The 21,384-nt window shown below is 37.9% G+C and overlaps 1 protein-coding gene across 1 annotated transcript in view; it reads left to right on the top strand.

The window, feature by feature from the left end:
* The first annotated feature begins 589 nt into the window (after positions 1 to 589).
* Tph2 (tryptophan hydroxylase 2) overlaps positions 590 to 21,384 on the top strand; it is a 99,511-nt gene continuing 78,716 nt past the window's right edge. Inside the window, exons 1-5 of the mRNA XM_015482992.2 lie at positions 590 to 7,797; positions 10,418 to 10,570; positions 13,153 to 13,336; positions 13,445 to 13,545; positions 18,361 to 18,428. Coding sequence (XP_015338478.1) covers positions 7,693 to 7,797; positions 10,418 to 10,570; positions 13,153 to 13,336; positions 13,445 to 13,545; positions 18,361 to 18,428 — 611 coding nt within the window. The 5' untranslated portion in view covers positions 590 to 7,692. The remainder of the gene's footprint in view (positions 7,798 to 10,417; positions 10,571 to 13,152; positions 13,337 to 13,444; positions 13,546 to 18,360; positions 18,429 to 21,384) is intronic.

The raw sequence follows: 21,384 nt of genomic DNA, 5'->3' as shown, positions 1-21,384 counted from the left end.
AGCATTTTTAGTAGTATGGGGCATTACAATGTCTATTTGACAATGAGCATTTTACTAGGGAACAAATTGAAACCTACGGTTATAGGCAGCTGTTTTGGGTTATGCTTTAAATAAATTTGCACTTCAGTCAGACCAATACCATATTGGCCTTCTTGACTTGATTTCCAGTTATACTGTCCAGATCTGGATGATTGATATAACCTTCGTGCAAAGTTCAAGTTCACTTTATACTTTTTCCCCTCAAAATGGTAGTTGATTCAGTATTCAGTTGTGATCAACAGGAATAAATGCATTGTTTCCTTTTTGTCAGTAGACACCTTCATTTGTTGTAATGTAAATGGAAATGGTAGAAACACTTGAGTATAGTATAGTTTGGAATTTTTCATGTGAGTATAAGCACATTTCTTGTTAAACAAAATGGACTAGTAATCTTTTTTTTTTTGGTACCAGGGATTGAACTTGGACACTCGACCACTGAGCCACATCCCCAGCCCTATTTTGTATTTTATTTAGAGACAGGGTCTCACTGAGTTGCTTAGCACCTTACTTTTGCTGAGGCTGGCTTTGAACTCTCAATTCTCCTGTCTCAGCTTCCCGAGCCACTGGGATTTCAGGCTTGTGCCACCATGCCTAGCCTAATAAACTCTTTTTTTTTTTTTTTAATATGATGGACTAATAATCTTATGAAGACTTTTTACTGAAGTTCAGGAGAGAAGGGTGTTCTAATGTCCCAAAAGAACTTAAGACCTTTTTCATTCCCCACAATGCTGCCTTAATTTTTAAACCCACTTGTAGATAAAGTGCCAAAATAGGCAAATATTTCATTAAGGTTGTATGTAAGCTTGGTTTGTGAATATCTTGAAGTGGAAATGATGGTATATGGAAGCCTGCTTGAGTTTCCTAAAAGTGAGTCATTTCCTGTTATTAATAAATTAATACCAAATCATGGGAAATAGGGCATAAACTTATTTTAATTATAATTAAAAGCAAATGTTAATAATGTTGAACTGCAACTGCCAAGGAACATAGAGTATATATGCCTAAAGTATTTGATTCTATTGATTCCCAAGTTGTAGGAATCAGTATCAATGGAAAAAGACTTCCAGCTAAACTGATCATTAGGTTCATGTGTGCCATTTCTCTTTTCCTTGTTCAACATAGGTTTAAGCATAGAAGGCATACATACCAAACCTGCTTGTGACACACACATGGTAGACTGAAATGATGGCTTAAAACAAGACAAGTTATTCAAGAAAATCAGACTTTTTATTAAATCCAAATCTCAAGATAATCAGTGTAGCTTCCCTTTCAAATATCTCCATATCCTCACATCCCCTCTATTTTTTAAAAATTTCTTAGATGTTGATGGACCTTGATTTTATTCATATATTTATACGTGGTGCTGAGAATCGAACCCAGTGCCTCACACATGCTAGCCAAATGCTCTACCACTGAGCCACAACCTCAGCCCCTCCCCCCAGTTCTTTAATAGTTTCTCACCTGCTTTCTCCATTCACATTGGGGATACCAAGCAAATTCTCCCTTTAGGTCTGTCTGTCCTTTTATCTTTTTCCCCAGACACATTTCTTTGCACCTCTGAAGCTTATCCTTCCCTTGATGACCGTGGATTTCAAGGTTCCTTCTTATTTGGCCAGGGTAGTAAGGCGAATCCCTGAGGACCCATCTACATAATGGCAACTAGTAGGGAGGGAAAGCTAGATTGTTGCAACTGTGGGTCACAGATGTTCGGCATTTCCTTTATTCTCTCAGTTTATTTATATCACTTTTTCTTTGTTCCTGTATTCTGCTGCTTCTCAGGATGCACTTCAGGTTCCAGGTGGTTTAGGGTGGTTTATAGTATTTCTCTTGTTTTCACTAGTATTCTCTATCACAACAAATATCTATGCTGAGAACAATTGGCATCTTTAAGATAAAACTTGCCTAATTTTGTGGTTCTCTGGGATCTCAGCTGTTTACCATCATGGCCATTCATAATCACATGTCCCTCTTCCACCTATAGAGTTTCCTGGAGATTTCTTTATTTGACAATATCCCCCTCCCTTTCTCACTTCCTGGTGTCTTTAACTGCCTGATCCAAGCCAATTCTGTCAGTTCACATTATAACTGTTGACTTCCTGTTTGTCTGGATTATGAGGACAATCACCTCATTAAATCCCAGGTATCCACATCTCTTCATTTTGTGACAAAGATTTCAAACCAATGCCTAATATTGTTTTACTCTGGTTTCAGGGTCAGTGTGACACTTTGAGCATGCATTAACTGCCAGCTCCCACATGGAGCACTGCATACATTCAATTTAATCAGCCCCATAAGATATAGATATTCTCACCCTTACATTACATAAATGAAGGCTGAGAAATGGGAATTTGTCCTTTTTTTAATTTTTTTTTTTTTTTAGTTGTAGGTGGACACACAATATTTTTATGTGGTACTGAGGATCGAACCCAGTGCCTCACACATGTGGGGCAAGCGCTTTAACCACTGAGCTACAGCCCCAGCCCCTAATTTGTCCTTCTTAAGCACAATGAGGCAGATGACAAAGCAAGATTTAAAATCAGGTTTATTAAAACCAATGTCCTACGTATGCAGTACAATTTATTTTTAGTTTATATATTTATAATCACTGTTACATGTGCATAAGGTTACTAGAAGATTTCTTGTTGTAAGAAACTGTCCCCCTTTTTTTTCTGTTCACCCTTCAGCGGCAAGATTTCTAACTTTGGGATGATTATTTTGCTATTTACTTCTGTATCTCAATGTTGCAGATGTATGTATTGCTACTACTTTGATTTTCAGTTTTAGGCATTACCATTGACTTTCCATCATGGAAGATGGGAGCTTAGCTCTTTGTCTCCTTCCCTTTGTCTGACTATCACATTCTTACTTCCTTATCTTTCCATCTTACCACATTGTTGTTATAGTTGTTATAATATTATTTAGGTCAATATTTAGTACTGATACTATTATGACTTTGTAAATGCAATTCTCAGATGACACAGGGTTCCTCTTTTGCCCTTTGATTTTTCTTTGGAAGTTATTATCAAGGATTTTTATTTGCTGATTTTTTATGTAATTTTAACTAATCCAACCTCATAGTCTACCAAATATTTAAATGGAGGCTTGTCACTGTTAAAGAGTTTAAGAGCTCTGAATGCAATCTTGGGTTCTAAGTATTTTGAGGTCTTTCCTCTTGGCATGGTCAGATTCTTCAAAGAAGGCTTATCCCTTTATCTGGCTCTCTGTCTTCTGAGGTTTAGGAATCTCAAAATCCAGTACATATATTTATTTAGTCATTTTCTTTTCAGGATGGTACCCATGCTCTCAACTGTGCTTTTAGAGGTCCTTTGTTTTACCCTTTTCCAGAACATAACTCCATTTATCTACCTGGGGTCGGAGCTAGTGGGGTAAAAGGGGAGGTGGCTTGGCTATCTGGGAGAGGTAAATAAAAGGTCTTAACTGTTACAGCTTTATTTTGTGGTATTTGCATACCATAAGATTAACTTCTTTAAAATGTACAACTTGGTGGTATTTAGTATATTCACAGGATTGTGCACCTATCACCAATATCTAATTTTAGAACATTTCATCACTCTCTAAAGAAGCCCTGTGATCTATCAGCAGCTATTCCTCACTTCCTTCTCCTTGCAGCTCCTGGCAATGACTTAGCATTTTTTTTTTTAGACATCTTACAGACACTTTACATGAACAAAATCAAAATACATAGTCTTTATGGCTGGCTTCTTAGAATCACATTTTCTTTTTTTTAAAGTTTTTTAAAATTTTTTAAAGATTTTTATGTGGTGCTGAGGTTTGAACCCAGAGCCTCACACATGCAAGGCAAGTGTTTCTACCACTGAGCTACAACCCCAGTCCACTTAGAATCACATTTTCAAGGTTCATCTACATTGAAACATTAACTGCCAGCTCCCTTTATATTGCCAAATAATATTCCATTTATGATGTGATATTTTGTCTTTTCATCAGGTGGTAATATTTGAATTGTTTCTACTTTTGCTATTATTAATGCTAAGTGGATATTTATATGCAATTTTTGTATGGATACATTTTCATTTTTTTTGCAGAGTATAGCTTGGAATAGTAGTATGACTGTGCCCTATGGTAACTCTAGGTTTAACTTTTTTGAGGAACTGCTGACTTTTTTTTTTTTTTTTTCCTGAGGAACTACATCATTTTATAAAGACCTGGAGTAAGTTACTGGGTTATATGGTAACTTTGTGTATTGTGTTTTGAGTAACACCAAACCATTGTCCAAAGAGGGTACACCATTTTCCAACACCACCAACAATATATGAGGGTTCTAGATTTTCTGCTTCTTCACCGTACTTGTCATTGTATTTTTTATTTCAGCCATCCTAATGGGTCTGAAGTGCTGTCTCATTGTGTTTTTTGATTTGCCTTTTTCTAGGGATTAATGACAGAACACTTTTTTTTCTTGTGCCTATTGGCTATATATTTAGAGAAATGTCTGTATAAATCCTTTACCTATTTAAAAATTGATCTCTTTTTTCATTGTTGGTTCTAGATACTGTCTTCTATAAGATATATGATTTACAAATACAAATTTTCTCCTATAGTGTGGGTAGTCTTCTTGCTTTCTTGATGGTATACCCTGAAGCACAAAATTTTTAAGTTTTAATGAAATTCTATTTGCCTTTTTTTTCCTATGAGTGCTTATGTTTTGGGTGTCATATCTATGAAATAATCCAAGGTCACAAAGATTTACTCCTATGTTTTCTTCTAAGAGTTTTGTGCTTTTACCTCGTGTGTTTGTGTCTATAATCCATTTTGAGTTAATTTTTGTGTGTGAGGTGAGGTAGAAGTTCAACTTCATTATTTTTCATGTGAATATCCAAAGTTGTCCCAGAATATCCAAAATTGAAAAAATTGCTTTCCCCCTCATTGAGTTGTTTTGATGACTTTGTTGAAATTGTGTTGATCATAAACAATAGGGTTTATTTCTAGACTATCAGTTTGATTCCATTTATCTTTATGTCTGTCCTTAGACATTGCCACACTGTATTGGTTACTAGAATTTTGTTGTAAGCTTTGAAAGTTGTCTGACTGCTTCATAGACTTTGAATGACTGTTGTTCATTCTCCTTCATTTACCCCCTCCCCAATTCCAAGGGTATGTGAGCATTTGGGGAATTCTGTAGTATAAATTGAGTTGCTTTTATAAGAGAGAAAAAAAAGTAGTTAAATCTTGAATATCTTCAATGAATGTCTTCAATAAATGACTTTTAATATCTTTTTTCCCCTGGCTTCCACATACAAACAGGATATTGCCCTGTGGAATTTACCCTTTCATATCTCTGGTTCTTTTCATTGCATCTTTTATATTATTGGCTTAAGCCAGGTTGTCATCTTGGCTAGACTATTTTAAATCCTATGTGGTTTCTGCCTTCAATCTTGAAATCTTCTTCCAAGGTGCTACTTTTCTAAAATATTAGTATGCTTATGTGACCTTCATGCCCTTCCAGTTGTGACCCTCACATATCAGAAAAGGTGAAGTGCAAAGCCCACATGATGTCATTAAAGGACCCTGCTTTCCTCTTTAGCCTTGTCTCATTCAGAGTCCTTTTTTTTTTTAAATAAAAAATTTTTAAATATGTTTTTGGTTGTAGATGCACATAATATCTTTTTAAAAAATTATTTTTATGTGGTGCTGAGGATCAAATCCAGTGCCTCACATGTGCTAGGCAAGTGTTCTACCACTGAGCCACAACTCCAGCCCATCATTTGTCATCCTTACCTAATACCTATGCACCATCATTATTGAGCAACAGTGGTTCTATATTTTCTTATGTTGTCCCCTTTCCATGGAACCATTGCGTTTCTATTTCCAATTTCTTTGTGACTAATAAACAAACTCACAATTAAAAATTCAACTTAGATTCTCCAAGAACCCTCTTCTGATCCCTCTAAGGTAGAATTGAATACTCTGTCCCATGTGCTGTTAATGTTTTATGTAAAGAATTCAATATGTTTTGTTTCACTTGTATATTTGCATAGATGTTTTTTGAGCTAGACTGTAATCTCCTTGAGGGTAGGTACCTCTCATTCATCTTTGTATTCCCAGAATTTAGTTCAATGCCTAACACAAATTTTATTAAATGACACATCTTCCCAAACTCTGTTCTAGTTGAAATAATCTATGTATGGTCTGTAGAGCCTACTTTTGTTAACATGTCTTGTTTAGTACTCAAGAGACTGTACAATGTGGTGGTGGAGAGCATGGCTTTTGGAGTCAGAATGGCTGAATTTGAATTCTGCTTTAGTTAGTAATTGTGTGAATCTTTGCTAAGTGTTCTAAACTCTCCATGCCTCAGTTTATCTACACATAAAATGGAAATAATAATGACCACCTTTTAAGTATTGTTGTGATGATTAATCATGTTTTGACTTACAAAAGTATATAGAAAATTCTTAGAATAGAAATTGGGAAATACTAAGCACTTAGTAATTTTAGCTATTATTTTGATCATTACTTCAACTTAAACTTGCTTCTCTTATTAGCTGATCTTTTGAGGAAATAGAAGCCAAATAATCATTTTGAGAATTAGAGAAAATAATAATTAAATACTCCAAGAATCCAGAAACAATTAAAACCTAGTCAATAGTAATTCATTAACTCCTGTTTTCAAATTTTTAATCTTTTTTTCAATATAGATAAGCTATGGCAGCCCCAGATTTTGTTTAGTTTTTTAGTCAGACAAGCACAGTTGGTTAAGAATTTTCCATTTTTCAGGAGATTGGCAATATTTTTCTGTGGCATGGTAAAATTTCTTCTTTCTAGAGTTTGACTAGTAAGAATATTGTTTAGACTATGCATTTCAAATTTCTGGATTTGATCTAGTTAAAAGAGGAGTGGAAAAACTCAGTGACCATCAAAAGCATTAAAGGAATGACTGTTATACAGGTATTTAGTTTCCTTTTATTTCCAGGTAGGAATATTCTAGGGCTAGTGTTTGAGCTATATCTACAGGTGGCTAAATCAAAGTCTCACATTTTCTTTGCAATAAGGTTGCCTGATCATCACTCTGTACAGAGATGAGAGGATTAGGAAGCAGTACCTTTTATGAAAGCCACTGCACATACAAGCACACACAAAATCATAACATCACAGGTTAGAAAAAAATATTAACATAAACAGTAGATCTTAAGTTTATTTCTTCACTTTTAGAATGAAAGCACAGAACCTTTGAATTCATAGTTAAAGACTGAGGCTAACCTGCTAGCAGCAGGCTAAGAGATGAGTGCTAACATCAAGGAACAGCTGTTTCCTTGTTCAAATAACATCCCTTTATGTATTGTTCTCCACCACCTCCGCCCAAATATCTACTCGACCTATGAAACAAACAAATCACATCATGAGCAGATAACCCCAGGCTTCAAATATGTAATCTGACTGTGGCCATCAGCAACCAGAAATGAGTTTCTTTCTAATCAGCTTTCCATCAGTTCTCAGTCACTCATATAAAGGAGTCTGGGGAGGGGAGGATTCTCATTGCTCTTCAGCACCAGGGTTCTGGACAGCACTCCGAGCAGCCTGCAAAAGCGCTTGTCCTCTTCCTCCCTGCATCTCCACCAGAGCTTCTATTGCCCCTGTAGGCTCCCCCTGCTGCTGAGAAAAAAAATTACATCGGGATTCATGCAGCCGGCAATGATGATGTTTTCCAGTAAATACTGGGCAAGAAGAGGGTTTTCCTTGGATTCAGCGGTGCCTGAAGAGCATCAGCTCCTTGGCAGCTTAACAGTGAGTACTGGACACCTGGCATTCAAGAGCGTTTTCTAGGGCTACGCTCTAGTCTTATCCTCATCATATGGACACCTGGTGTAGAGTAAATATACACACCTTAATTCTCTGCTTCTCTTTTGTCTGCCTCTTCTCTTCATAAAGTAAAGCAGATGTACTTCTGCATGCTAAATAAACTTTCTTTCCTCAAGGTAGAAGTGTCCTAAACATTAAGAAGGAGAGTTTGTATGAACCAATGTCCCAAATCCATAACCAAAAAAAGAATGTAGAATTTTGAAAGCCCATTTAGGAAAAGGGAGATGAAATAGATTTCTATGGTTTCCAGAAGCTTATAGAGTTTCCTACACCCACTCCAAGTCTATGAAAACCAGTCATTAAACACAGAACTAATATTTTGTATTCTTGTTTGTAGGGAGGTGCAGATTTTGGAAAAAGAAAAAGATCAAACTTGGTTCAAAAGTTTTCTTGAATGCCTCACAATTTTTTTTTCTTTTTTTTAGTACTGGGGATTGAACCCTGGGTGTTTGACCACTGAGCTACATCCCCAGCCCTCTTTATATTGTTTTAGAGACAGGGTTTTACTAAGTTGCCTAAGTTGACCTTGAACTTGCGATTCTTCTACCTCAGCCTCCTGAATAGCTGGTATTACAGTTGTGGACCACCATGCTTGGCTCATTACTTCATTTTTTTTTCTTTAGTGGTGCTGGGGATTTAACCCAGGCCTTGTGCATGCTAGGCAAGTACTCTACCGATTGAGCTATATCCCCAGCTCCTCATTACTCCATTTTTAATTGATGCAGTTGTGTAAGCAGTATTCCACTTGTTTGAGAATTTAAAGGAATTTTTATATTTAAAATGTTAACAAAATTTAAAAAAAAACCCAGTATTTGCAGGATTTTAGATCCTGATTTGAGGTAACAATCATGGGATTTAATAAAAATAGTAGTTTTTATTTCACAGCAATGAAATAAAAATATATCCAGGTTCCTAATCATTAAAAATACCAAATGACATTTCACTCATGTACTATCAGTGTTCACCAGCCAATTCCAATTCAGTTTGTCATAGAAAAATCTGTTTTAATATTGTAGCTTCAAATATGGGCCAGAGGGATGCATCATACTGGTATCTTATTATGTGTAAAAATGCTGAAAAGTAATCACAGCAACTTGTGTAGAACTATTTAAATCAATTTGTGAAAATGAGGCCAAAAATGTAAATAGATTTTCTAACACTTAAATATCTGAATATTTGGATGAGATATTACATCGAGGAATTTTGAAGTTATAATGAACTTCTAGAAGGAAAACAAAGAATACTCAGAGTAACGGTTAATGTATGATCCTTTCATATTAAAAGAGGCACTTAAATATCTGAGAACTGTGTGTTATACTGTGAGGAAGAGGCAGATGTTGAGAGTACAAAGACATTTGAGTTTTTAATCATGCTGTCAAATATCAATGTCTATATAAAATTCTTCTCCCTCAGGTTATAAATAATACAATATCCATTTTAATTACATATAAATCTAGTGAGGCAATACTAATGTATGAAAATAAATCCAATAGAGAAGTCAGAGGAAGACAATGGCAAGTCACTGTTCTGTTGGTTCCATATTAAATATACACTTCTCAGTTTCATCAGGACACAATGGATGGGTGTGGTTGTATTATATCATCATTTTCCAGGGAGATAGTTCTCTGTTTACCAAACTCTGCATTCACATATAAAGAACATGAAACAGACCATCACATTTTCTCATTGTCTGTTACATGAAAAGTTTCCAGATTTTTTATTCTGCATTTATGACATTGTGATCTGAGTTGTTAGCATTTTTCATTTTTGTCTTTAGCTAATGGAACTTTATTACTCAGATTCTACTGTTTCCTCCTAATAGCTAGCTAATTTTCTTCCTTCCTTTTTCTTCTTTTCCTTTTTATTCATGGCTGAATTGTAACAGTCACTTTTCATATACCATCTTCTGACAAAGATGGCCTCTTTTCTCAACTTCTTCCATGTGTATTTAGATTTACAATGACAATTCACATTGACAATGTGGATCTAATTGCACAAAGCAATCAGTTTCAGTACACGTTCTGACGTATTCAGGATTAAATGGATATTTTGTCTTAAAAACTTAATTGAAGCTAAATTTACCATTGTCAAAAATACATACTTGTTCTTACTTTTGCTATGCTTAGCAACCAATACAGTTTCCATAAGAATAATTCCACTAGGCTAAAAGAGCAGATTTCGTGCTGTAAAATAAACCTAGATAAAGAAAGGCAAGGACTATTTATACATGATAGTTTATACTTAATGATGATCAGATTTTTGTTGCCATTAAAGTGAAGCAAATCTGATCTCCCTTTTATTTCAACCTCTAGACTTTACATGCTGTCTTGGAGTACTGGAAAATAATATCCCTGAGTAAATTAGACCAATATTTAAAGATGAAAGTTATGAGTGCCCTGGCAACTTCACCTTGAGTTTGAATGATTGGTGGGGCTTCTGGCATATGAATGGGATATCTAGCTGGGGTGGGAAAATGATGATAGAAAACTCTGGAATCCTAACATATTGTGTGTGTGTGTGTGTGTGTGTTTGTACTTTCTTGAAGCTGAATAAAGCTAACTCTAGCAAGAATGACGACAAGAAAGGCAACAAGGGAAGCAGCAAAAGCAATACTGCTGCCGAGAGTGGCAAGACAGCTGTCATTTTCTCCTTGAAAAACGAAGTGGGTGGATTGGTGAAAGCACTGAGGCTCTTTCAGGTGAATATAAAACATTATCACATAACTTTTAAAACGACGGTGTCTCTGGTGACAAACCTGCCATTTGCTACAAAACATTACTGAGTCAATTTCCAGATAATGTGGGGAGAGATTCAAAGGAAACCAAACTTCATGAAGCCCTACAGGAGGAATTGATCTCCCAAACAATGAAAGAAGCACACTCACATGAACTGTGATTTATTAATTAAATTAATTCAGAATTAGCCTATTAGGAACTTAAAGACTATTGCCAGGTGAGAAAATCCACAAGTTAAAAAAGTGAACCTCACACTTGGAAATGCAAACACCAAAGGAACCAAATGGGGTATCTTTAAAAAACAGAAGTATGAAGTTTGATTTGCACCAAATCTGTGATTTGGGACCCCAAGAAAGAGCCTGGGTGGAGATAAACCTAGGAAAACCTAGAAGAGCTATTGCTTTTTTGCCAATGTACTCTGGATGGATTCTCCAACCATTAGTAAACATGCTCCCTTACAAATGCATTTCCTCTGGGGACACTGGCTGTTGATTAGAGCTGTGAGATAAGAAGCCTAGCTGCCCTTGATGCCTTGGGCTGCTGTGCAGAGAAAAGATAGTTGGAGCTGCAGTCAGGGGATTCAGACCTGTGTTCTCCTGGTTTGGCTAATCACGAACTGCTACCTGAGTTCAATTTCTTTATTGGTAAAGTAGCAGTTATAATTCCCAAATGACTGGGTTGTTGGGATGAAATAATATGAGTGAAAATACTTTGTAAAGTGTACAGATATGAGGCATTATCATACTTCTACGATGATCACAGACGGGGAATTAGCAGCCTGATTTGGCAATCATTTCCTTGTTCCCTTTTAACCTTGAAGAAAGGATCAGGTATCATAAACAGTGGTAATTGAAATCTGGGGTAGTATTTTATACATAATTATGTCATCTCAGGCTGTGTCCATACAGTGCCCAAAGGAAAACCAATTCAATTAGACAGCTAGGTATAGTGGAAAAATCCCTGGAGAAGGAGTTAGCAGCCTGAGTTTTTACTCTGCCATCAGCTAGTCATGGGGCCTTAGCTAAGCCACTTAACCCATCTGGACCTCAGTTCCCTAAGGCTAAAAATATCTGCTTCAACCAAAGGACATTAAAAGTCCAAAGGGATATAATGTATGTGAAATCTCTTGAACTTTGAACTTAATCTTATTTATATTATCAGGCAATTTATAAAATAGAGCATTATTTTCTAAATATTAAAATAATAAAAAACCATTTGAACAGTTTCCCATAAGACTTGTTTCTTTATACAGGAGAAGACTCTGTCTGATCCAATTCTGGCACTGAAAGCTACTTATCCTGCTCCTATGCGGAAAATTCTGAGCTCATCCAGGAATTGTACTGATAATCAGGGTGTACCATCTGGAGTGATGGGGATGTATTGCTTATTGGTAGTGGGTTGGGATGGAGAGGAGAACCTAGTCTTCAATTAATTAAAGGGAAAATAAGTGTATATCACTGGGGAAATTCAAACCTGATTTTTAAGCATGGAATTACTATTTTCCCTTTCACCTTATTATAAGGAAATCCATCTATCTCAGAGTGATAGTTGAATAAAGCTGGCCTGGAGATTGCCAAAAGAGAACAGTTATTAGTAATCCCATTTGGGAGTGATGATGATGATGATGATGATGATGATGATTATCCTTTTACTTTTTTTTAGTGATACCAGGAATTGAACCCAGGAGTTCTTAGCCACTGAGCCACATCCCCAGCTCTTTTAAAAATATTTTATTTAGTGACAGGGTTTCACTAAGTTGCTAAGGGCCTTACTAAGTTGCTGAGGCTGGCTTTGAACTTGTGATCATCCTGCCTTGGCCTCCCAAGCATCTGGAATTACAGGCGTGCATCATTGGGCCCAGCTTATTTTACCTTTTGTTTTGCCTCCTGTGGTAAATATTTGTTTTTCTTTTGCTCCCACAGATCCTCTTTTTGCTGCTTTTTGTTCTTTTCCTTCAATTTGGCTATGCTTTGGCTAGTATTTCCCACACCTCAGGCATTTTCATATAACCTTCCCCTTTCTGCCTGCCATTTGTATTACTTTTTTTAAAAAAAAGATTTATTTAAAAGGTTATTTTAAAACTTTATTTCAAAAGGAGGCTTTATATCACTATAAAATCAGGAGTTTGGGTTTTAGTTGTTTTTCAGAAACATATAAAAATACAAGATAAAAATCTTGGGATTAGATGATAATGTAATAGACAAAAATTTTCCCAAAATACTCATGCACCACCAGTGGGATGTGAACCACTCTGGGAAACAGTGATGCTCATAATTATAAGATATTTTATATGGCCCTTTATATATCTTAAATGCTCTCTTCATTTTTAATGAGACTGGACAAACTACACAGAGGCATAACTATACAGGTCTCTTACTAATAGAGATAATAGTTTGAAAAATATTCACATGTTAGTCAAAGAATAAGAGAATTGTCTTTTCCTTTGTTGTGGATATTTGATACTTTGTTGCTTCAGAATCAAACAAGGAAAGCATTCCTTTTACTGTGACCTAATTGTGACTTGGAGATATTTCTTATGTAACAGGAAAAACATGTCAACATGGTCCACATTGAATCCAGGAGATCCCGGCGAAGAAGTTCTGAGGTTGAAATCTTTGTGGACTGTGAGTGTGGCAAAACAGAATTTGATGAGCTCATACAGTTGCTGAAATTTCAAACCACCATTGTAATGCTGAATCCCCCAGAGAACATTTGGACAGAGGAAGAAGGCAAGAGAGGGTTTTGCTTGTTGGGTGATTTTGCAATCTGACAAATGTTGCAAGGGGCAAAATGCAATCTGTGAGCTAAATTTTGAATCTGTACTGTGTTTTCAACAGAGCTAGAGGATGTACTGTGGTTCCCCCGGAAGATCTCTGAGTTAGACAGATGCTCTCGCAGAGTTCTTATGTATGGTACTGAGCTTGACGCTGACCACCCAGTAAGTGTCTGGTGAAAGAAATTTCACACATGCTTTTCCAGATCCTCCCAGGTGCTGGGGAATGGGGAGGAGCCTGTGCCATGTTTCATCACATTGTAATGCTTTATTGCAGAGCAATTTATTATTCATTCCCCAAAACTGAGAACAGACCTTCAAAGGATAAAGCTTCCCTATACACATGTGTTAGTTGTAAGCAGGTTAGAAAGATGGCATTTTCACATAGCATTTATTTTTTTAAAAGGGTTGCATAGAGGAGGAGATTCTATACCCTGGAGAATATTTCTGTGGAATTAGACAGCCTGAAATATACTTGCAGATGGTGACCCTTGGAAAAACGATGAACTGAAATTGATCACACCTTTGGGAAACTAGGGAGGACTAGGTGTGATGGGGCTCAGTGAGAGAATAAAATTCTTCTTGCCATTTTCCTTGACTGGAGGTAGTTAGGAGCAGAGTAATGTGGTTGACTTCAGTCTCAATGGAAAGGCAGAGGGTTTTAAAATAAGGCTGTGATGGAGGGTGTATCTCTCCCTACATCTACCCTGAATCTATCTACCACCATTCTTTCCACTACTCCAATAAAAATGACCATTTTTAAAGAAATATGATGCTGGGGTAAGAATTTCCCATTATTCTTCCCCCTCCCCTCTTTACATCAGTTTTTATTTAACACGAGAGACCTGGAACTTCTTTATGGTCAGAGTGAAGTACAGTTAATAGTCTGAGAGACGTAAGCAATGCGCCTATTCATTTTAAACACTTTTTCCTTCTCTAGTCTCCCTTGTCTAAAAATGGGCAGATAAAAGGGTGAGATCCAAGCAGATCAGTCTTGCTTATAGGAAGCCTTTGTGTTATGAAAGCAATAGTTTACAGATATTCATGTTATTGAAATGGATAACATCTGGGGAAGGGGTGTTTGAAGCATGACCACACACTATGCAGTGTCTAAATATGGGTATAGTACCAGCAGAAGAAGCAGCAGCAGCATCTGAGAACTTGTTTTAACCAGTCCAAACTTAAGTTTGAGAACTGCTGTTTTAAAGGAAACTATGAAAACTTCACCCCCAGGGAATTTTTCAGACTAGCCAGTCATTTAGCATAATACATCAATTCAGACCAATTCAAATATACCACTTGAACAAACCATCAAAGGGACCTAATTCAATTACATTGTTTTTAAAAGCTAAATTCATGCAAGGACACAGTGTGTTATATTTACCAGCACACACTAAAATGTCAGACTATTTACAAGAATTCCCACGTAAGTCTCCTGAACATTGGAAAACAATCCACGAGTGCCTTTAATAATCATCCATTTGTTATCTTCCCCTTCTCCCAACCCCCGAGGAGTCAGAGTTAACTCAGAAGCCTGATTTAAGAGATTAGCAGGACCAGGGCTTCACAGACACCAGCTGTTATCTTGCAGAATGACCTTGGCCTAGTCCCTCTACCTCTGCGCCCCAAGTTCTTTACGTAAAAGTGGAAATAAAATTCTTATTGACCTCAAAGGGGTGTTTGAAAATCCTAGTTAATAAAACAACTGGAAGGCATTTTGGCAAGAGTAAATGCTTAATTCCAGTAACGGAAATGCTGTATTAAATCATCCAGATCAATGCCTGGACAGTAAAGGATTTTTCAATAACCTATTTCCAAATGCTCCCTTTAGTCTAGTTTGAAAATTACTCAACCTGGAGAAAGGGGTTTAGACATTTTCTGGAAGAACCACAGGAAGTACTGACCTTGCTGAGAAAAAAAAAAATTATTCCAATACTAAGAGTAAATTTTCCTGTGCTTAATTTTATTCCATTACTCCTAATTACACTCACTTTATGATACCTTCTCTTATTTTCTGTGCAACCACTTGAAATAATTGCAAGTACTTAGAAATCCCCTACCTCTCCTGTCATTTTTTTTTAACCACATGCATTTCTTTTATAAGCACACCAAATGTTCATTATGCAAAATTTGATATTGGTAAGTTGGTGTGTTTTTAAGCTAACAAAAAGTTGTCTAGGTACTTTTGTGTCTTGAGAATAATCTTAGTTCTGAGATAGACACAGGGATCCTTGCAACAGGGCTAGTTCAGAAAGGGCTTGGAATATATCATGCTGCTGGGTGGAGTTCCCTAGAAATGGTTAAATATCTAGATCAGTGGCTCTTAAGCTTTCATGGAAGAATCATCAGGAGAACTTTTAAAAATGCAGATGGTGATTGGGCATTTCTAGTGAGCTCCTAGTCAAGCCCTACTGTGACGGGGAGATGGGGACCATACTGAGTAGTCAGGATCTAGACTGGGAAGGTCTTTTAAAGTGTGGCTCAAGGTCCACTTCTAAAATGCTCATAATATCTTGAGGATTACCTGAAGCCCACAAAATGGGAACTCTCAGGGAAGACCCGGGCATCTGCATGTAAGTGGATCTGAGAAGGTTCTGATGAGCTCTGAGTGTAAGAGCTAACAGTTTTAAAAATACTGATGCCAGGGCCTCATCCTAGAGAGCTTAAGTTAGTACCTCTGGGAATATGGCCAGGTTTGGAGTACTAGTTAAAGCTTTCCAGGTGATTCTAATATCTCACCAGGGTTGAGCTATTTGGGATGGCTACTTGAGTGTCAGCTGGTAAATTGAGCTGGGTGCTTTAGGGTTCAGGATGGGTCTTGAGCTCCCTTCGATTTAAATTGAAGGTGGGGTGGGGGGGAGTTGTGTAGCAGGTATTTGCTGGGTGCTAGGATTGCCAGATTTTGCAAATAAACATATACGATGCCCAGTTAAATTGGAAAAATTTGTTGTTTATCTAAAATTGAAATTTACCTGGACATCTTGTATTTTATCTGGTAACACTGTCCCTGCTGTAATTCAGAATGGATGGGCAAGGAATGCTATGTCTCTGTAATCGCTAGTGCTGATTACTTTGCCAGTCATGGTTCAATCCAGGAAGCTCTGGCTCGCCCACAACATGTGCGTAATCACTGCCACTCCAGGCTAATGAGGCATGATGAGTACATCTCTCTCTTGTGTCCCTGGAAAAGGTGCAGGTGTTTGCTGAGAAGAGACAGTTGAGATTCTTCTGGAAGCCCAGCAGATTATGATGCTGTTACCATGGTGTCCAGTCTGGCAGGAACCAGGGAACAGATGCTTCACTGTTCACAGGACGCTCCTTTTTGTCGTGGCCTACTTTCTTTTGAAGGATAAAGTGCTTGGATTTCTTGTTTTCCTACCCCAGGTAGTCCCGTTTTACTAGTGGGTATTGAAGTGGACTTTCTAGCATGTCTGGTTCTACCTTCTACAGCAGGAGGCCCCCTTTTTTTTTTTAGGTCACAGACCCATTTGTAAATGTGGTAATTATGGTCACAAAAATTTTGTCTGTAGACATTTTAGCCTGCCTATGGACCCCACTTAAAAACTCTCAATTCAGAGCTGGGGATATAGCTCAGTTGGTAGAGTGCTTGTTTAGCATGCATAAGGCCCTGTGTTCCATCCCCAGCACCACAAACAAAAACAAAAACAAACTCCCAGTTCATAGCACAAGAAAGAAAGTTCTAGCTTCTGGGTAGAGGATGTCACATTTCTGTAGGTACTGGGGTAATCTCAGGGCATTTTTTTTCCTCTCCCCTCTTTAATAATGCTCTTGTTCTTCTTGAAAGAAAGGGCATTTTTCATTACTGTCCAGCAGACAGTCCTGTGAAGATTCTTGGCCTTGAGGCCCATTCTCTTTCAATTGACAAGAGAATGGGACCATTTCCTAGTGTGTTTGGAGGTCCTTCTTGAACAGCCCACCTTGTAGGAACATCTGTATTGCCACAGAGGTGGTCTAGGCCTTTGTGAGCCTCATCCCTATTCTTTACTGTTAACCCCATGGTCCCCGAGGCTTCTCTTCTTGCTTGGCTTCTGTCGCCCGAGACCACTGCTTCCTGGTCAAAATCCTAGGGGGTTACTTGGGTTGCAGAGGTAAGAAGTTAGATGCCAACAATTCCTCCTGGGCTTCCAGCAGCTTGAAGAAACCACCCTGGAAAAAATTGATTGTCTGAAAGTATGGGAAGGAAAGGAAAATGGGACGTATGGTGGCAAGAGGAGAAATTGTTGAGTACATCAGGAAATCCTCTCAGAAGGATTCCACTTGACTGAAAAATGACAGACACAGTATTTAATTTCCCGAGTGGATGATGTTAGATAAAAACCTTGAAGTTGGCTAAGACATATAAGAATTATAGTAACTCAGAGTGGAGTGGAGCTAACCTGCTTCCCTGTGCATTAATCCCTTACCAATTTTGCATTGTGTGGCTGCAGTCATAAAAGACAGTAAAACGTCTTTAATTTATACTAATTTGGGGATCTGATGATTATTCTGGAAGACAGTGTTTTTAATAAATGTTACATTTATTAGTTATTTACACAAATCATTAAAATTAGGTTAATTCACTGAATAACAATATTACAGAGACTGGTTTTAATGAATAGGATAAGTTTAACTTGTGATTAAGATCAATTACATGTAAATGATACTTGAAAACTAAAAGATATTGTTCAAAATATCAATTTGCTTAAGTAAGCCATTCTGTTTACCTAGGGGAAAGGTAAACTGTAGACTGAATTCCCACATATCCCAAATTGGTAGAGCCTAAGTCGAAATTGCCCAAATCGAAAGAGGTTTTACTGTAAGCACAATTTGCCTTAGCCTGTGTCATCAAGTCGGTCATCTGAGGATAAGATTTACATTTGAATTGAACATTCAATAAACACCACAGTAATTTTCTTTTAGCTCTTCTGCAGCTAATTTTTCAGCACTTTGTTAAATAACTTAATCTCTTTTCTGTTTAAGGGATTTAAGGACAATGTCTATCGACAGAGAAGGAAGTATTTCGTGGATGTGGCCATGAGTTATAAATAGTAAGTACCTGTATAAGTCTTTCTTGTCACTGGCTGGTTAGGAAAAAACACATGCTGTGTTAAACAGACCTGTCTTCTCTTCACTTTAACTTTGCAGAAGGCAGACGCGAACCATTTTAAATATCACCAACTCCATAGGCTTTAAATGCCAACACTGATGTTTGACATCTGTGTATAATTGTAAAATAATGAGATCTGCGGGCCACGTGCCAAGTTCTACATTTACACCATTGTGTTCGAAGCTCCATTAAGGCAGGCAACCATTTCTGTGCACTCTGCAAGGCTTGGAATCTGTGCTTTAGTTTTAGTTTTGACATTACTATTCAATAACCCCCTTCAACGTCCATCTTTTCCAAAATAGAGGATTCAGCAAGAACAGAGGAAGGGGTCATTTAAGCAGCCATAATTGAAATATGTTCTGAAAACTCTATTTCTGGAAACTGGTGGTGGTGGCAGAGGGGGGGGGTGGGCATTGTGGAAGAGTTTCATAATCCCAGATCAGGGCTGGGATAAAAGTGGAAAACCTCACCTTTTGGGGTGACAATTGTGTATAATGGATGAAGGCAAGTAGCAGTGACAGGATAAGTTCATGAGTATGAAATAAATTTGGGAATAAAATATAAAACCATGCCTGGTAAAGGAAAGATACATTTTTACTCTAGTTAAGACTAGATGAGAAGTTTAACTGTCCTGACAGGAAAATTTTGTCTTTGGTGAGAATTTAGGATATTATGTGTGTTACTGAGGGCATCAGGATTGCTTTTTTTAAACTTAAAGAACTATGATACACAAATGCTTAAAGCCAAGTGAGAGAATTTTGCAGTATCTGTTGGGTCAATTATTTGCTCATCCCTAACTTTCCTTGATGCTTGCATATTCTTCCCTCCTCCTCCCAAGCCCCAGGCATCCTTCATCCTTTCTTATAAAAATCCTGTTAATGAGAACCAGAATTCCTTGCATATGCTTTTCCACATCTACTCTTTTTCAAGCAGTCTGTTCCCCTCTATACTGTGATTTTCCACCCCTTGCCACGTCAGTATGTGCATGGCTTGCCCCAAACCCAACTTCTTGTCCCCTTTTGCCCTCAGTACTTCTTTTTTATCCCTGCTTCCAGAGTTTCCCAGCCAAATTGCCAAGGGAGGACCCTGAGAGGCTGAGCTCACTTTTCACATCAGGCCCTGATGAGTTGTTGTTGACCTTAAGATTGGCTCCCTTTGGTTCTTGGGCCTTCCTGTGGGGTCAAGTCATGCCCATGTTGAGGGATCCTTAGATGGTTGTGGGCAAGGCGGTTCTTTGGGGCATGATCTGTCCAGGACATGGAAAAAGCTAAGTATTGGGCAGAGCATATAGAGACTTAGAGTTTGACATAGAATTTTGTTGGCATGATGACTAAAGGTCTAGCTCAAGTGTTACTTTTTTTCTTCTTTGGAGGGCCAGAAAGTGGACAAAGGCAAGCTGATGTAGTAGTGATATATAAAGGCAGCACAAACCATGGTCAACCAGTTTCAAGGAGTACTGCTCATAGGGAGTCATTTGCTTTTAAAGAAAATGTATTTATATGGAGAGAAGGAAAAGAGCATATGGGTGAAATGATGGAAGGTAAAGTCATCAAAGTGTTAACGAGCATTTGCCACCTTCCCATAGCTTAAGAGTGAAACTGAACTGTGGTGTCTAGGGGGAAGAAAGTGGAAACAGGATGTTGGAACAGGTGGAGGTTTTATACTGAATTAAGGAGGACTGGGTGGAACTGGGGCTCTTGGAATATGGGCCCACCTTAGATGGCTGGGGAGTGCTCAGGCCTAAGGCATGTGGCTTTTGTAACTGAATAGGAGACTGAGGCAGGCAGGAAATTCCCAGCTCATCATTTTACAGTGATCATTTTCCAGAAACAGAAACAACTCTCAAATAACTCACAAAACTCTCCCTGTTGTCCTGATAGTAGAGGCCAAATTATATCTGAAGGCTATTTGGTAGATATAGAATCAAAACAAAGGGTGTTTGCCTAGGAGGGCTTGGAATCTAGGGACATTATAACCTGCTCCTTGGACAGGGCTGAACCCAGACCAACTAGGCGGAATAGCAAAGTGCTTAGAAACTGGGGCACTGGAGTGGACAGTCTGGATTCAAGTGCTGGCTCCACTGCTTCCCAGCTGGTGGCTCAGTCTAGCAGCAGGATCCATCTCATGGGACTGTAGTAAGGATTTACAAAGAGATGCATGTTCTGTGCTTAGTGCCAGGTCTGGCATGTTATCCATGATGATAATTGTTAATTATCATTATTGTCTCCCTGCCACCTTTTCCACGGGCTGCCTCCTGTTTGTAGCTGACCTACTCTACTTCAGCTGTGTTAATACCATGGTTTGTGCTGCCTTTTAAACAAATATAACGTTTTAACAAATATAGCTCAAATATCTCCAGAGGTATTCCTTGCAGGAAACTCTTTGGTTTTCCATCAGTAGACTGTTGGGTACACTGATGCTTTTCATGCTGACCAGTATCTCTCTTCATGGAAAGATTTCATAAAAAGCAATCACATTCCCATATTTGTTTGTGTGAAAAAAGCTGTCAAAGTACCGATAACAAGTTGCCTTGGGTGCTTCTTGTGAGTGGATGGAATGAGGAAGGTGCCTATCAGGAGTAGGAAAATCAAGAAAATGTGAATCCAGGATTTGTGGGAAGTAGAGAGCAAAGGATCCTTCCTGAATACCCCTTATGCTGTCATGGCTGAGGTTTCTTGGAGTGTGAGGGTGGATGAGGTTAGTCAGGTGTGTGCATTCTTGCCAGCTCATTTCTGGCCTCCTGCATCTGCTCTGGTGTGGTGGGGGGAGGGGGATGAATTAACACATTCTAAATGAGCCTTGGCCTTTGTCTCCAGTTTGCCATGCTACAAGTAAGCTTTCCTTTTAGTTTACAGAAAAAGAAAGACCCAATTTCTCATTGAAATAGGCATTTTCCT

The sequence above is a fragment of the Marmota marmota genome, unplaced genomic scaffold, assembly GCF_001458135.2.
Source record: "Marmota marmota marmota unplaced genomic scaffold, marMar, whole genome shotgun sequence".
In the NCBI taxonomy this organism is placed as follows: Eukaryota; Metazoa; Chordata; class Mammalia; order Rodentia; family Sciuridae; genus Marmota; species Marmota marmota.
The sequence above is the reverse complement of the archived record's forward strand: the minus strand, read 5'-3'. Positions and strand labels throughout refer to the sequence as shown.